Genomic DNA, 18,565 nt, shown 5'->3' on the forward strand with positions numbered 1-18,565 from the left:
TGGTTCTCCTTGCCTGGGGGATAAAAATCCAAATCTCTAACACAGTCTTGAAAATTGCCCATGATCTTGCCCTTGCTTACCCCTTCTGCAGCCTCATCTTGTTCCAGTCTTTCTTTTGCTCTCTGTTCTTTAGCCATACTGGCCTTCTTTATTTTCTCCAAACTAGTCCTATTCATGCGGTTTTGTTTGCCAAATATGCTCTTACCTAGCCCCCAGCCCCACCCCCATCCCACCCCCTTCAAGTGCTAAACGCTCCTCCATTCTTCAAGTCTCAGATAAAAGAGCACTTCCTCAAAGAAGTCTGCCCCGAACCCCTTAGATTAGATTGTATTCAACTGTCACAAGCTTCTCTGCTTCTTGACCACTGTAAATTATAGTTGAATTGCTGGATCGTGTCTTTCTACTCCACTGGTGTGTAAGCCCATTGAAGGCTGTGAGTGTGTATATCTCATCTATCCCTGTAGCCCTGGCATGCACCACAGTGTCTGGCACTAAATAGACATCACTAAGCAATTGTTGAATGAATGAATGAATGGATGGTTTCAGAGTGGTTCACAACTAAGAGTACAGAGTCCTCCAGAATAATTCAGTAATCTTGAGAGGATTTGGTATCATTTTTCAACTTTATCTGGATCATTCTCTTTTTCTGAATGTATATGTTCATGATATAAATCTTCCTGGGGGGCCAAAAGGGTAACCGAATCCTCCATCAAGGTGAGTGACATTCCAGGATCCTTGGTATAATTCTATCATGGGGAGTGCAGCTGCCTCAAAGTAGGGCCACCATAATATCCAGCCTCGTGGGTCTAGGTGAATCTTCACACAATCCTGGGGCACAGCAGGTCAGTGATATGAAGACATTCTCAAGCCTCTCATCTTGCTTTCTTTTAAGAAACAGATAAAGGAAATTTTATAATTTCCTGCTCAAGTAGCCACAGTGATAAAGAGAGGCAGTGGTGTATTGCGAGGTGTAATACAAGGCAGCATGGTGTAGTGGAAACAGCACCGGCCGAGGAATCAGAAGAACTAGGTTCTGGTTTTGACTGTGCCACTTGTTTTCTGAGTGACCTTAAGCATCTGGCTCTTTCTGGCTAAAATATCCTTCCCTTCTGAATTGGACAGATCTCTTGTCTATCAAATTTCTGTAGGCACCAAATGAGATAATAATTATAGTATACTATTTTATCTAGGAGTTGTTGTTGCTTCATGTGTGAAGACAATTTCTAAACTGTAAAGTACTAGGCAAATTATGGTAATTTTGTCACTAGTCCTTAAGAGAAGTTTTATCTTCCTGATTTTGAATAGTATCTATTAATACAAAGTGAATTTTCTTTCCTGCTATTTGATGGCTGATAGAGATAGACCAGTTCTCAGCAGCCTCGTGGTAAAGGAGTTAAAATTAATTGTGATTCGTCCACATGCAAGAGATAATTGAGCTTTAACTTGATATGATGCACCTTCCTTGTTTTAATTCACTCCTCTATAATACGAAAACTATCTTTAAATAAAGTAGTCAATATAATACCTCTTTATGGGTCAGACTCTTGTTGGCACACAACACAGCAAAAGTTCAACATAAATAGTGAGGACCTGAATTGTGGGCCAGTTCAGCTACTACCTTCACAGAATGATTTTAGAGGAAACATAAGTCCTATTTCTCCTCACTGATACTCAGAAATCCCTTACTGAGACAAAATTTTTCTTTCCACAGTTAGACATGAAGGTGAAATTTAAATCTCCTTCAAATAAGTAATATATTAATAGTAAATTTTTACCAAGATGCAAAGGATTAATTGAAGGTATTTTTTTGATAACAGCACTTGAGCAAGAGGGCATTAGACATATGCCATATGAAAGAAAAAAGGGAGAGCCAAAAAAGAACTAAATCCATCTTCTTCCTTTACTCATTTAGGTACTGAGATGTTGAAATGGATTTATTTTTAAACGCACTTAAAAAAAAATAATCACAATCAAAATAACTGCTATAGAAAAAAAATATGGGAAGAAATAACTCCTATCTAAAGTAAATCCTCATAATGCTTTCTCGTGTTCTATATTTGTCAGAAATATGTACTAAATAGGAGCTGAGTTAACCCGCTTTCAACATTTTTTCACTGCAGACTTATAAACGAATCTTTGAGAGACCAGCTATTGGTGACCATTCAGAAGACTTTCACATACACTCGAACCCAAGCTCAGCACCTGTTCATCATCCTCATGGAGTGCATGAAGAAGAAGGAATTGGTAGGTAACATTGTGTCCATGGGTGGCAGAGACCTCCCCACATTCCCTCTGTCTGTTTAACCATTTTCTTGAATCACACACCCACTGTTTCTCCTTTCCGGCCAAGCTCACAACCATCCTCAGCCTCCACTGGCCCCTGTAGCTTCCTCCCTTCAGTAGCTAAGAAACTTTTCTGCCTGGATCTAATGAAGTGTGGGCAGCAGGGTTCTAGCATCATTTGCTACTGAAGCTCACCTGAATGCTCCGATTGCCTCAACCCAATGAGGTGAAGAGAGAACATGGGTTTTCCTCTTGGAAAATGCTTCAGTTGATACTCTGTTAGGTTTGGAGTTTCACTTGACTTGTGAGTCATGAATCACTGATGTGCTTAGTATCAATGATCTTAGTGACACAGGGTCCAGGCTGATCTGTTCATCTGTACAGGTGGAAAATGGAGAAACATAGCCAAGGAAGGGTGGGAATTTCTGTAATTTCCGAAGTGTCCTTCAATAACTACTGAAACATTTCTTACATCTGGGGAAAATGTCTTAGAAGTGTGTCAGCACAGAGACCTTCTGTTACGGTGCACAGAAATAACCTGAGCTAACACTGAAGGAGTAGGCAGGTGCCAGATCTTTCCATATATTAGTTCACGTGATCTTGGTGACTGTCCCAATGTGAGAGGTACAGTTATTATCCTCACCTTACAGAAGCCCAAAGTCACCTGATGAGTAAATCAGGAACTAGACTAAAAACCATTGGTGGGCTTCCCGGTGGCGCAGTGGTTGGGAGTCCGCCTGCCGATGCAGGGGACACGGGTTCGTGCCCCAGTCCGGGAGGATCCCACATGCTGCGGAGCGGCTGGGCCCGTGAGGCATGGCCGCTGAGCCTGCATGTCCGGAGCCTGTGCTCCGCAACGGGAGAGGCCACAACAGTGAGAGGTCCACGTACCGCAAAAAAAAAAAAATCATTGGTATTTCATCTCTGTGGGAAGTATTTTTATTCAGAAATTGTCTCATTGAAGCAAATGCAGTGAATCACCCAGTCTGGGTCGATTTGAGGTAGGCCTCAGTGAGCGGGGACTATTCTCAAAGGCCATGTGAGCCCACCTGCTGATGGGAGGCGAAGGAGCAGTTCAGACCTGAGCAGTAGCCTCACTCAGGCCTTGACGATCTCAAAGTCTGCGTAGGCATCCTGGAGTGATCATCTCCGGAGACGTAGGGGGGCACAGCTCTTCCAGAGGGGCACCAGGGCCAGACCCTAAAAGGCTCAACCACAGGCAGGTAGGTGGTGAGGAGAAGAACTAGAGAGAGCTGCCTGCAGGCAGCTCCCCACTAGACTATAGCTCCCTGGGCCTGGGCTGGAAATGTCTTGCTCATGATGGTGTCCCTGTGTATGTGACGGTGGCTGGCATGCACAGGTGCTCACTGAGGCTGCCAGGATGGAGGGAAAGAGGCAGTTTCTGAGTTTAAGGAACTAAATATTTAGAAAAAAAGAGATTTGATTCAAATAAACAAGATCCAACTCCAGAAAGCATCACACAGCCTTTGTGAAAAGCCTTTCAGCAGCTTCTAGGTTTGGGAGGAGAGGAGTGAGGTAAGGAGAATGGGGCAACACCTCTAATCCTTGAGTATCCAATCTAAGTAGTCTGGCCGCCCTGCAGAGAGAAGCCCACGTGCAGACTGGGTTCACAGTCATGACCGCTGGTGTCCCAGCAGAGCCTCTGCCAATCCTGAAAGTGCCACTGGCGTCCTCCCATCTCGGAGGCAGTTAGCTCACAGCACTTCAGCCCATGTGCTTCCTGCACTCCCAAGGAGGGCATGGAACTGAGCTTCTGCATGCTTGCAGCAGGGATTTTCTCCTAACTGAGGATTAAGGATTTTCCAATGGTAAGGCCAATGACTGTGAAAGCTTACCAGAGCTATGCATTTCAGCAGTCCTGCAAGTTTCCTAGAAAGGCAGTCAGGCTCAAAATTCTAGGAACCAGTTAGAAGTCATAAAATCAAATGAGGCTGAATGTACTTTTCTGGGTACTTTACAGGGCTGTTCCCTGGGATTCTTTCTGTCTGATGATTATCTTGTTGCTTAATCATGGCCCCTGCTGTAATTTCAGCTGCATTTTCATGCGAGATATTTATTCTAAGAAACGTGAGGTATCCCTAGCTCTAGGCTAAGGACATGTGATCTAAACAAGCAGTAAATTGTCCTGATTTCCATCCACATCTGGACAGAAATTAGGATTTTTAAAATCATAAATGTAATTTAAATAATTTCCATTTTTGAAGGACTATGTGTGTGGACAGTACTAGATGCTTTAGAAAGGAGGTGGAAGGAGGTAGGCATTATTTTTCTCAGGGAGGGAAAGAAAGAAACAGGGGAGGGAACTGAGGCTGGGGAGGTGAGGAGATGTGCGCACAGCCAGGAAGAGCCACACTAGGTCTGTCCTGCTGCAGAGCCCAGGTACCTTGTCCAGGCCGCCTGGCTTAGCACACACAGCAGCATTGCACAGGGAGCTCCTCTTCACTTTTACATGCTTCAAGTTGCTTTTTTTTTCTTTTCTTTTCTCAGTTAGGTAGTCTAGAGTTTTTATTCCCCCACTGGAGATTTAATCCATCAAGTATTAGGTACAGAGTTTCTTTGCAACTTTTTTTTAAATTGAAGTTCAGTTGATTTCCAATGTTTCAGGTGTACAGCAAAATGATTCAGTTTTATATATATATATATATATATATATATATATATAAGAATTTTCAGATTCTTTTCCATTATACGTTATTACAATATATTGAATATAGTTCCTTGTGCTATACAGTAGGTCTTTGTTGGTTTATCTATTTTATATATAGTCCTGTATATCTGTTAGTCCCAAATCGCTAATATATCCCTCCTCCCCTTTCCTCTTTGGTAACCATAAGTTTGTTTTCTATGTCTGTGAGTCTATTTTGTTTTTAAATAAGTTCCTTTGTATCATTTTTTTAAATTCCATGTATAAGTGATAGCATACGACATTGGTCTTTCTCTGTCTGACCTACTTCACTTAGTATGTTATTCTATAGGTCTGTCCATGTTGCTGCAAATGGCATTATTTCTTTCTTTTTTTATGGCTGAGCAATATTGCATTGTATGTATGTATATATATATATACCATATCTTCTTTGGTATACTTAGGTTGCTTCCATGTCTTGGCTATTATAAATAATGCTGCTATGAACATTGGGGTGCATGTTTCTTTTTGAATTAGTGTTTTTGTCTTTTCCGGGTATATATGCCCAGGAGTGGGATTGCTGGATCCTATGGTAGTTCTATTTTTAGTTTTTTAAGGAACCTCCATACTGTTCTCCATAGTGGCTGCACCAGTTTACATTTCCACCGATAGTGAAGGAAGGTTCCTCTTCAAGTTTCTTTTGATTTCCTTTACAAATGAAGTGGGATGTCATATCCTGAGGTCAACCTAACCATTCATTGCCAAGTTCAACTTAGGGATTTGGTTCTAGAGCTGATCGTACATCTTTCTCATCCCAGCATCCTATTAACTATGTCATAAAGATCTGCACTATAGATGCTTGTGAAACCCAGGCCTCTGGGCTGTGTGACCTTATGGAAAATACGCATTGATGGGCCCTTTGTGTGAGTGCTTTCTACTAACTTCATATTGTTCTTGAAGAAATTCACTTCTCCTCTGCTTACTTCCCAACTTGGGTCAAAACACCTGAAATCCTGTCACCTTCTGAGAAGATAAATCCCCCTAGAAACCAAGCCATGAACTAAATTCCATCATTGTTATTGAGGAAAAAATTTAAAGTAAAGCAATAAAAACTGTCCCCAGCCAGTATAGTAATTTGGGGGCAAATGTAAGGGATCAGTGGCCCTCCACCTCCTTCCTCTCAAGAGGGATCTGGTCATAAAGAACATCAGGACAGGAAAAGTGGTATAGCGTACTCTGAGGCTGATTGCGTGTGTAGAAACCACAGAGCCTTTTAGTTCCAGAGGACAGTGCCACCTCCTGCCTCTTGGAGCTCCTGCAGAAGCCTCCCCCCATCACCACTTCCAACCCACCAGTCCCAGGCTGGGCAGTACCTTTGCTCCTGACACTCCATAGTGATGGGGTACTGGTCAGACTCAGCAGTGTAAGCCCCATGGTACCTGTGGCCCTAAACAAGTCATGGTGGAGGATGGCACCCGCCTGGCTCCTAGTTCACTACTTCCACTTCCACACTGATGGCTCCTCTAATTTGCTACCCTTCTCTCCCAGCCGTTGGACCTGCTAGGGGCCAGTGCTGTTCTTCTGGCCACCACTTCCCAGTCACACCTGAGGATCATGTCTCCACTCAAGACTGATGCTGCTCTAAAATCCAAGACTTTAAATTCCATTCCCACCTCCAAATACAGTCACCCTCCCCTCCCCCCACCACCATCACTTTATTCATATCAAACTTGAATGCCAAGCTTTTCCATAATTTGCTAGTCTGAGATCAAATTCTTGAGATCATCCATGTGGAAGCATATTTTAGAGTGTGGTTTTCTTTGTCCTGCTCCTAGTTGAGAGTCCAAGCCATCACTCCCAAAGCTGTGTCATTGGTTCTAATTCAGTTAGGTCTTCAGTCATACTGGGCAATCTCTTTCTTCATCTCTAGTCAATTCAGGATGTACAAGAATGAAGATAAACTGATTTTTTAAAGACATCAGATGTCAAGAATCTACCAAGGATGTCTACAGGTATAGAGAAGAGGTAGTTTGGGGAGAGTTGGAGGGGACCTGCTACCTACCTTTCTTTGGAAAATGATGGACACGTGCAACCTGAGAAGCTAAATTTAAGGAATAGGTCACTATTATGTCCTAGCAGCTGAAGCTATAGCATCTCAATATCATCACATTCTCACTTGGGTAGGGCACCTTAAGGCAAGGAAAAGCCAAGGACATAGAAATGTGCTAATGGAATAAACTGAAGCAAAGATATTAGGTCATCAGGTTTGTGTCCTTTTCAGTAACTTCTCTGTAGCATTTGATGCTGTTAACTCCCCTTCCCTCTTCCAAGTTACATTCCTGAGGAGTCAGTGATGTTAGACTCTGTAGATTCTGTTTCCTTGCCATTTCTCTTACAGTTCATATATCTTTCTATTGCTAATTCCCCTTCTTCCTCCCCACACTATAAAAAGATGTTTATCAAAGATCAGTTCTTGGGGCTTCCCTGGTGGCACAGTAGTTGAGAGTCCGCCTGCCAATGCAGGGGACACGGGTTCGTGTTCCGGTATGGGAAGATCCCATGTACCGCGGAGCGGCTGGGCCCGTGAGCCATGGCCACTGAGCCTGCGCGTCCGGAGCCTATGCTCCGCAACGGGAGAGGCCACAACAGTGAGAGGCCCGCGTAACGCAAAAAAAACCAAAGATCAGTTCTTGGCTCTTTCCCCTTTCATTCCTTATTCTGACCTCAGTTATCATTTTGAGACAATTCCCGAATTACACATATTAAGCCTTGTCTTCCTCCAGGCTCCTTCATTTCCAAAGTCCATGCTCTCAGACATTCCCTTTCTTCCTTTCCTATCACTCTTCCCTATTAACATGGTTTCTCCTAATCCAGTATCCCACCAACAATCCATTTTATACACTGCAGAGGTTGGCAAACTTTTCTGTAAAGAGGCAGATGGTAAGTATGTTAGGTTTTGTGTACTATATGCGGTTCTGTCATATAATTTTTCTGTTTGTTTGCTTATTTGTTTTTAAACAAACCTTTAAAAGATAAAAACCATTCTCAGCTTACTGGCCACAGAAAAACAGGCCGTGGACCAAATTTGACCCACAAGCTGTGGTTTGCTGACCCCCTGCTATATAGTAATGCCAGGTACTCTTGCTGGAGCAGAGAACCAATCACATCAATCATCTGAATATGAAGTATAACGTTTTGCTTATAGTTCCAGCCTTACATTCCATCACTTTTTTATGGACCCCTAACCAAACTAATCTTGCAGTCATTTTTTAAATTCCTACTTCCCTGAATTTGTTCAAGTTTAGAACCCTCTCTTTAGATGTAACCAGTTGCCTAACACATGCAAATACATGCATGTACATGCACACGTGCACACACACACCTAGAAGACACCTCACTCCTTTATTTGCAACTCTCTTGTGGTACTTATCATTTATACCTTAAGTTATTTATGTGTATCTCTAACTTCCCATGTAAACTCTTAAGAGCAGAATCTCTGTCTAATTCGTTATTCTCACTCATCCCTAGCTGTACTTAGTAGCATAGCATATATGTAGCAGATGCTCAATAAATCTTTGTTTAATGGATGAGTGAGTGAATGAATGAATTCAGATGAATATACATTAAGGCAGAAAGATACAGATTCAGTATCCATAAATTGCCCTAAAAATTTCATTAACACAGCAGCATGTCTCCTTAGGGCATCATAGATATGGTTTATGGACATAGATTTGATTCAGGGCCATCTGCTTAAGTTGCTGGACCTACGGGAGGTATCCCAATGCAGTGGTTATAAGGAGCATATAGAAGCAGTGGTTATAAGGAGCATGTAGAAGCAGACAAACCTGGATTCCAGTTCTGGCTTCAGCGCTCAAGAGACTTAACTTCCATTGAGCCCCAGGGCCCTCAGCTTTAAAAGAGAGTGATAATAATACCTATGTGTTCCAGGATCTGCCACATTTAGAGCTTCTTCCTTACTGGTACAGATTATGCTTTGATTCTTTTTTTTTCTAACCACAATGAGACAAATATCACAATACCAAAAGATTAGAACTGGCACGAGGATTTCACATGCCCTATGTCTATGCCCTACCAAGTCCAAGGCCAAGCAGTACCCAGACATCACTCACGTGGCTTCTTGTCCTCTGCTTGATGGTCCCAGGCTCCAGAGCTGATGAATATCCGCTAGACACTGGGGAAGGCAACAGAGGGGTGTTTTCTGTGCCTTACAGGTGAGTCTTTGGAGGCCCAACTCTGCTACCTTCCAATGCAGGGAGATGTATTACTTTTATGAGGGCATATGTAAAGCATATGCTGATGTCCCATCACAACTCTCTAACCACATTTGGGAAACTGAGAGACAGCTCTCTACTTGTCATTTCATAGATTCATAAAAACCAAGCAAGCATGACTTCTAAACAAACAGGTTTCCTCTCCTTTCGCAGTTGGGTATCCTATATCTGAGGAAGAACCACAAAGTGCAAGATGTTCCTTGCTTAGAAAAATAGATGTTTGTAAGACTCTTAATACCATAGACAGGAGCAGTTAGCGTACCTTGACGCATTGATACCTTAGCATCGTGTAGGAGATATTCCTGAAGATCCCAGTTACCCCTCCACCACCCTGGGATGCTGGGAGAGTTGAGTGTTTCAGCCTATGCAAAGAATGTTGGCACAGTTTGTGGCTCCTAGGAAATACTCAGTAACCTCAGCTATCATTACAGTTATGTGACAAGTCACTACAGATGCTAATCAGAGTACAAGCACAGATACCTGCTCTTACCCTTGTTTTCTCCCTAGTCCTATCGATAGTTATAATTGTCACTGGGGCACAGTTTGACTTGAGTCGCTTGTCATCCATCTTCACGTTCCGTCTTCCTTCCTTGCTCATCACCACGGATAGAGAGGACAGAAAAGAGGAAACATATTTATATGTAAACTCCCATGTGATAGGAGAGGAGTGAGCCTGCGCCTTCCCTGTTTAACACCAATGGCCAAACAAGTGCAGTAGGTCTCGTGTGGTCATGAATGAAATAAAACCTCTTAGAGCTGAAAAAAGGCTTTTTAGGCCAGACGGCTGAAAGTCAAAGTCATGTATCAAGTTTAGAAAACAGTTCTCTCTAACACAGTGTATGGGGAGAAATAGAAATGCTCTTTGAGATCAATGCTGAATTGTGCCTAGCTCCTTTTAAGTTCATTTGACTATCATCGTAACAATTTAAATCCAAACGTCTTAAATGAGATGGAAAGAGGATAGAGGAGCGATATTGTTCCATTAAAAATGTTTTCATATTAGTTCTCAAAACACACTGAGTTACTGATTAATTTTTGGAAGTTCTGAAACTCTTTTAGGTGATAGAATATCACTATTCTAGGAATAAGGATGATGAAGGTTTTGGAGTCAGTTTGCCTGGCTTCAAATCCCAGATCTGTCATTTAATACATGCCATTAGCAAGTTATTTAATCTCTTTAGTTTTCTCCTCCAGAAAGTTGAGATAATAATAATATTTATGTTATGGGGTTAATTATAAGGATTAAATGAGTTAACATATGTAAAGCATTCAATAAATACTTTTATTGTAACAATGATGATGATGTCTATATAGCACTTTATTTTTAATGAAGACAATTTTCTTGTCATCTTATTTGATACTACAATCAACCTTGCTAAGGTCAGTATTAGAATCTCCATTTTACAGCGAGAAACCAAGACTCAAAGACTTAAGTGACAGGCCCAACATCATGTAGCTTAGTCAGTGGCAACCCCAAGACTTGAACCAAGAACATCCTTCTGCAAGTCCTCTGCTCTTTCCACCATATTTCAGCTGATTCCATATTCAAAATATCAGGTATGACCAAGTTAAAATGACTTTAAAGTAGGAGCCAATTTTCTCTTTCATTCCTAGAATAATCTGAACAAATATTTAGTAGATTTTTAGAGTCCTGGAAGGAAAATAAAAGAATACATTGTTGGTTGATATTCCTGGAATGCCCTCTGCCCCTGTAGCCATTATATTCCTACAAGGAAAATGTAAGTACAGTGTCCAAATCACTTGAAATTTCTGCATCAAGGGCAAAGTGAAATTATTCTTTTCCAGCATAATATCTTAATCAGACTAACTAGAAGTCCCAATTAGAGATCAACTCTCCTATGTCTTCTCACAAAATATTCATTGAAATAAAAAAGAAATTTGAAGGAAATGTCATTTACACAATTCCTTGCCAAGACAGCTGATCATAATAACACCTTTCATTTAATGATGTATAATAACACTTTATAATAGACAAAGGTCTGTTGCACTCCTTGTGTCATTTGAGCTGCACAGCAATGGGACAAGAATCATGTCTATTTTTCAGCTAACCAGAAAAATTTTAAAAATTGGGAAAGACCAGAGAAGTATACAGAAAATGGCCATCTGATTTTTAACCCCACTATCCAGGTCTCACATTCTCTCATAACCAATAAAAATGCATAGAACTTTAATGCTCCTGACTTTTTTCAACCATATTCATTAAATATTAGTAGATTAAGGCAAAGGGAAAATATAACAAGCATTAAAATATAAATAATTAAATATAAATAATGCACAAAAATAAACATATTATTGTATTATATTATTCCTTTAGGAGCTGACTTACTAAATGGTTTACATGACAATTGGTTTGAGTTCCAACTCTAGGAAGACTCCATCTCACCTCCAGTCTGCATTTTCCCTCTGCCTCCCTGGTCTAGGGTCTCACCATGTTCACCTAGACCATTGGTGTCTACTTGGTCTCACCACCGCCAAGCTCTCCATTCCAACTGACACTCAACTGCTGAAGGATTCCTTTTACAGAGCATCTCTCATAACATAACCTCCCACCCACTCAGAAGTCCCCATCGCACTCTCTAGTGTTTCCCAAAGTGAAGAATACCTACTGATGATTGCATGAGATCATTTTAGGTAGAATGCAAATTCATATTTTTATTTTAGGAGATATAGTTTTTTGCATATGTATTTGAAATGATTACAATAAAATGCAAAATATAAGTATATATTAAGCCTTTAAAAATATAAGTTTTAAAGGGGAATCAGTTTGAAAAAAAGATCTAATTGTCATGTTGGGATATAGATATGGCCAAAAGATGAAGATTGTACAAGGATGACTGTAGGCTGGAACATACTGGCTTTCAGAATTAAGGTGCAGTTTCTTAACCTAGAATTCAGGATCCTCCGTGATCCAGATCTAGTCCTCCTTTCCAGGCACAGCTACCAGTACTACTACTCTTGTCCCTTATACTCTAGCCTCTCCATACCTAATTTTCTTTGAGGAAAAAGACTGTGCCTTATACATCTTTCTGTATTTTGTGCAAGCTCTTGAATCCTCTCTCAAATGTTAAATGCAGTAGGCTCTACAAGCACCAGGATGGATTCTTCACCCCTACCCTACAGCCTATTCCCAAATAGGAATTTTTCTGTTGTAAATAGGAATACATGGGCTAGTGTTTTCCCTGAGTTCAATAGGCTAACAATTCTTAGCCTAGTGTTTAAGAACAACTAGAAGTCTCTAGGGAGTTCTGCGAATCCCCTGAAAATATACATAAGATTCTGTGTGTGTGTGTACGCCTTTCATGGAAAGAATGCATTCAATTCTCAGATTCCCCAAGGTACAAATAACCCCAAAGAGTTAAGAACCACTACATTAGAGACCTCTCCATGGTAGCAACCAAATTAGAATCATGGGAGCCATAAACATTGTCTCACATTCCTTTTAGTTCCTCAGAGATAATCCCATTTGGATAAATATTTAAACTCTGAGAAATTTTTAAATGTGTGAACCTCCACATTTCTCAATAAGAGTTTGTACATGTAATTTCTTCCATGCAAAACAGTCAATCATGCATCTCAGGAAGTCATCAGCTTATAAATGGGCTGTGATCCAAGGATCTATTTACAACCCAGAATCCATTTTCTCATAAAGCAATGTAAATAATTTAGCAAAATTCTGGTTTGCTATAAAGAGTCTGAGAACAAGAAACCAAGAAATGTAGTAGGAAAGAAGGAAAAGATTGTCATTCCCTTCTTTGGGACATCCCCATCTTGTTCCTCCATTGTGACCCATCTCCCACCTCCTACAATTCCAAGTCCTCCCTGCAGAGCATCTTGTCTGGGAACCTGGAATCCCAGCAGCAGGAGTGATAGTTCTTTGACCTCCATAACATACTTGAGCTTCCAATAGAGGAAACTTATTGAACCAAAGGAATTATTGATTAGGGGACTTTAAGATACTATAACAAATGAAGGGGGAAATACAGGTGGGAAGGGCAATGAAGAGGTAGGATGTTGAGTCTTTTTTGGAAATCTTCTGATGTCAACTGTCATATTCAAACCATTTCCAAACTCTGCTTCCTACAGCATCTTCATGATGGGTAAAGGCAAGAATAAAAAACATGCTGAATATGACAGACACCAGCCCACCCTTTCTCTGTTTTAAATTCATCTTAGTTCTGTAACCCTTCTCCAGTAACAGTTCATTCAACTAAAGATCATAGGACTAAAGTTTGAAAATCACTTCTCCAAAATAGGTGTTTCCCAGCTTATTCCCTTTCTCCACTTCTTTTTTTTTCACAGCTCTTTTTTAAAAATTTTATTGAAATATAGTTGATTTACAATGTGTTAATTTCTGCTGTACAGCAAAGTGACTCAGTTTATATACTTTTTCATATTCTTTTTCATTATGGTTTATCACAGGATATAGCATATAGTTCCCTGTGCTATACAGTAGGTTCTCGTTGTTTATCCATCTTATGTATACTAATTTGCATCTGCTAACCCCAAACTCCCAATCTTTCCCTTCCCCACCCCACCTCCCCCTTGGCAACCACAAGTCTGTTCTCTGTGTCTGTGAGTCTGTATCTGTTTTGTAGATATGTTCATTTGTGTCGTATTTTAGATTCCACATATAAGTGATATCATATGGTATGTGTCTTTTTCTGACTTAACTTCACTCAGTATGACAATCTCTTAAGTCCATCCATGTTGCTTCAAATGGCATTATTTCATTCTTTTTTATGGCTGAATAATATTCTATTGTGTATATATATATATGTGTATATATATATATATACCACATCTTCTTTATCCATTAATCTGTTGATGGACACTTAGGTTGCTTCCATGTCTTGGCTATTGTAAATAGTGCTGCTATGAACATAGGGGTGCGTATGTCTTTTCAAACTATAGTTTTGTCCAGCTGTATGCCCAGGAGTGGGATTGCTGGATCAAATGGCAACTCTATTTTTAGTTTTTTGAAGACCCTCCATAATGTTTTCCTTAGTGGCTGCACCAATTTACACTCCCACCAACAGTGTAAGACACTTCCTCTACTTCTGATTCCACAATTTTACTCAAACATGTAAGTTTTGGTTTTGACCCACAGTGTTTGCAGGAGGAAGAGGGGAGTGGAGGGTTGCCGGGGGCGGGGGGGGGCGGATAAATGGGAAGGAGCTAGAGAGGCTATTTGTATGTGTGGATTATTTGTAAACCAGGTTTCTGAAACCAGATACTTTCTGCTTTCTCTTCCATGCTAATCAATGTGTATAAAATACCTTCTATCATTTGATCTCATTCAGCCACACTTCCTTCTATATTAGTATTTATGCTTCTTATTAGATGTGAGGCTCAGTAAATGAATACATTCATCAAATTCCAAGGTTTCAGGCAGGGCCATTAGCCTGGTGTTGATCACATGTTGCCCAATATATCATTCTCCCAATTCATGATCTGCCTTCCCCAAACCCAAACCTTGACCTGAGAAAATTTTTCCCAATCAGAAGACAAACATACACTGCATAAAGAGCACTCCTACTACTATTATCTCTATCATTTATCTTTGGGTTTTTACTTGACCATCTTCTCCCTTAAAGGGAATTTAAATATTTTACCCACTAATCTCCTCCTTTACATTAAATAATACTTCCTTTCTTTTACCTTCTCATTTGGCCTTTGTATTTTCTTTATTCTCAGCCCACTTCTACTGTTTGTTGTCAGCACATGGCTATCAACTGTAGGGCCAGTGCTCAGGCCTTGTTCTGGAGCTGGTCTGTCATCTTCATTCCATAGCAATGTGACTAACACTTCCCCCGTCCTTGTGGGCCTTAGCATTGGCCCATGGCAGCCACATTAGTTTCCTTACCCTACTTCTTCTCGTTTTTAATTCATAGAAACATAGACACATAGTTCACAGAAGTGTAGAGGCTCGGGGTGTTAAGAAACCACTTAATAGTGATTCTCAACCTTGGCTGCACATTAGAATCACCTGGGGAGTTTTACAAACTGCTGATGTCTGGACCCCACCCCTGTGAAATAAATTAAAAGTTGCCTTATGTGAAACTCCTCCTTTTTCAAAGATACCAGCAAATGAAGTATCCTGATACAATGAGAGCAGGCCTGGTGGGAGGCTGGGCAGAGAAAGAGAAAATTATTAAGTAAAACTGGCCCCAAACTGACTTGATTTTAAATGTTGTGATCACATCCTCCTCCATGCACTCGGCCATGACTAATAACAGTGGTGAGAATGACTGTTGGGGTCTCACACCACATCATGGGCTGTCTGCACATGCCAGCGACGAGCCATTCAGTGATAAAAGACAAGAGGCTCAAGGCGTCGCCGACTGGTGGAGGGAAGGGAAGAAAGGAGTGAAGTGGAAGAGGAGGGAGGAAAGGGAGTAATTCATCCCTAGCTTGCCAGTTGCTTTTTGCAATTTTATCTTCCCTACAGCAGAGGCAAATAATGCCATCCCTATTTTTACAGACAGAAAAGTTGCTTGGAGTGACTAGAGGTCACTCAGCTAGCAAGTGGTCTGATCAGGCTTCCCCCTACCACTCCTACCTTACTGTCGTCACCTGTTCAAAGTCTACTGCTCTGGTTTTGAAGGTCAGGGAACACAGAGCCTCCAGATCTGAGTGAAATAAAGTTCCAGGTGGGAGGAAGGGCAGCCTCCACCCAGGGGGAGGAGCATTACAGCTCTCAGCCCTCTGGGTAGAGGCAGGCTGACTTGGGAGCCAAGAAATGGAGTTTGAGTTTTTCTGGCAGTGGTTGGCCTCCAAGGGGACCTGGGTCAGGGGAAAAACAAATTCCACCAAGCAGGTTCCAGCAGGCGCTACATGAATGCAAAGTCTGGAGTATGAGTCCTTTTGCCAGGCTTCCCCAGGAAATGGGCTGGAGGAATTCTGTTACTGAGCTAATGGGGGGACAGTTTCAGTTGTTGTGGAGAACAGCAGAGCATAGAGTATTAACAAAAACCCACCATCTTCTCATCTAACGACACTAAGAAACAGTCAAATACTAATGATTCAAACATTTGGGCAAACTTGTACTTCCACCAAATGGCATCGTTTTGTTTCCATAGTTGTAGAGGACAGAATGATAACCAAAGGGAGAAATCTCTTACAGCACAGCATTTAGGGGCAGGAGGTGGCCAACTCTCAAAATAGATTTTCCGGAGGAATGACTACCAATATTTTCACCCTGTTTTTCTCTCCTTGCTCTAGCACTGGTCTCTCATCTCAGCCACTCTGGTCTTCTTTCAGTACGTCAAACAACCCTGTGTCTTCTTCGGTCTCAAGACATTTGCTTATATCCTTCCTTTTGCCTGAAACCTTTCCCTCCAGTCTTCATGTGGCTGGTGCTTTCTTATTCTTCATTCTCAGCTTGACCATCACCTCCTCCAGGAAGCCTTCCCTGAACACCCTATATAAAGCAGTTCCCCCTTTCATTCCGCTATTTGTTTCCTATTAGCATTTATCACACTTGACAGTTCTCTCATTTGTTTATGTTTGCATGTGTTTTTGTCTGTCTGCAACTTTAGCCTCGATGAAGGCATATCCATCTTGCCCAGCAAGTCACACATTTTTAGATATAACGTAGATGCTCCATTTAAATGTTTGCTGAATACATTAGCAAACAACGCCTACGTGTGCCATGTCTCATGCTGTATTTTCTCCCCCTACCCTTTTTTATAACTTTTTAAACTTATTCAGGGTGGGCTCTATTCCAAACCCTATGCTCATATTTCATTTAAGACTCAAAACAATCCTATGTGATAGATATTTCTCCAATTTTACAGATTAAGAAATTAAGGTTTGAGAAATTAGGTTTCTTGCCTAAGGCAGCATCATAATGAAACAGTCCGGATTCAAGCACAGATGTATCTAATTCCAAAGCTTTTGCTCTTTTCACTCTGTGACACTATCTCTAAGGAAAAAAGAGGGATTATTGGGGTGGATGAATAATCTTTCCAAAGAATTGAACCACAGTGCTTCTCATTTATCTTTCTTCCTCTCTTTTTATTTGTTCATTCCTTCCCCCCATGCCCCCATTTCACATTGCCAAAAACATGCACATCCATTGGCAGGAGACACAGGGAAGTAATCTCTGTCCCAGATAGTGCCTTTAGAAACACTGAAGTCAGAAAGCCACTTTGAATGGAAAGCTCCTTTTCCAGTCATGGAAATCTCCTCTTTTAGTACCTATATTTCTAGAGCCTCAATGCAGCAGACCTCAACGCACCATACTCAGCCCCTGCAGCTTCAGAGAGATGCCCTTGGAAGGGCTGAGTGCTCTGGGGAAAGGGTACAGGGCCCAGATAACACCCCCACCAGCATCCCCAAAACTCAGGGCTTGCAAGAACCAACTTGCAAGTTATACTGTGGACAAAAAAAAACGGATCAGGGTGTTGAAGGAGAGGACCCCAATCCTGACATAGATAAAGTTTGAGATTGCTAGGACTGTCACTAGCCTATGCATAGCTTTAAATGCCCATGTTCCAACTCAGCCTAAGATAAAATGTTTCTCAACAACTCATTTCCTAACCAGACCTCAACCATCTGCCGTCCGTGAGCCATAAGCTCTTTGTCTTCCTCTTTCATTGGTCCTCGGAAGCTCTCCATTTCCACTACAGCTGTTTTATCTCCTTGTGTGGGTTGATTCTGTCACTCTGCCAGCTTAGGAGTACTTGGTAGCTTTCTCATCCCCAATAGAATAAACCAGAGAGCTCAGAGAGGAGAATTTCTAACCCTTGTAACATGCCAGTCAGCTCCCAGATGCCCTGTGGGCACAGGCACATGAGGGGCAGGAAGCAGAGCAGATGCCAGGCACAGCATACATCATATACACATAAACAAGGGCATTTGCAACTGAAGCTCACTGCAGAAAAATCCAAGTGGGAAATGTATCTCTTAAAGCCAAATCATTACACATACCAACAAATTATAAGCACTGAACAGAAGTCCAGAATGTGCTCAGGAACTGCCCATGGCATCCATGGGGTGGACTTCAGCTTGGAACATACATTCACATTCCCTTCAGGGAAAGGCAGTCTGTTGTTACCTGCAATAGATTTTTGCTGAACAGACTACTTTTGCAGTCATTCATTCCACAAACCTTTATTGTATGCTTGCCACATGCCAGGCACTATTCTAGGGGCTAGGGATACAACAGTACCTGTCCTCATTTCAGCCTACATTCCAGTGGGGAAGAAATAGTAAAGAAATTGGTACTGACCCTTTCGAGTCTGGCCCCAACAAAGGTCCTCCTGCCCAATGTCATTTGAGCCAATACAGCGAGACCGTGTTCAGTGCAGAAGCAAAGCAAAGT

The 18,565-nt window shown here is 41.4% G+C and overlaps 1 protein-coding gene across 1 annotated transcript in view; it reads left to right on the forward strand.

Moving 5' to 3' along the window:
* The window catches only part of TRPM3 (transient receptor potential cation channel subfamily M member 3), a 288,353-nt gene that overhangs the window by 115,005 nt on the left and 154,783 nt on the right, over window positions 1–18,565 (forward strand). The window contains exon 9 of the mRNA XM_027105962.1: window positions 2,121–2,244. Within this exon, the coding sequence (XP_026961763.1) occupies window positions 2,121–2,244 (124 nt within the window). The remainder of the gene's footprint in view (window positions 1–2,120; window positions 2,245–18,565) is intronic.

The sequence above is a fragment of the Aethalodelphis obliquidens genome, unplaced genomic scaffold (genome assembly GCF_003676395.1).
Source record: "Aethalodelphis obliquidens isolate GAN/ISIS:26980383/991018 unplaced genomic scaffold, ASM367639v1 scaffold7, whole genome shotgun sequence".
NCBI lineage: Eukaryota > Metazoa > Chordata > Mammalia > Artiodactyla > Delphinidae > Aethalodelphis > Aethalodelphis obliquidens.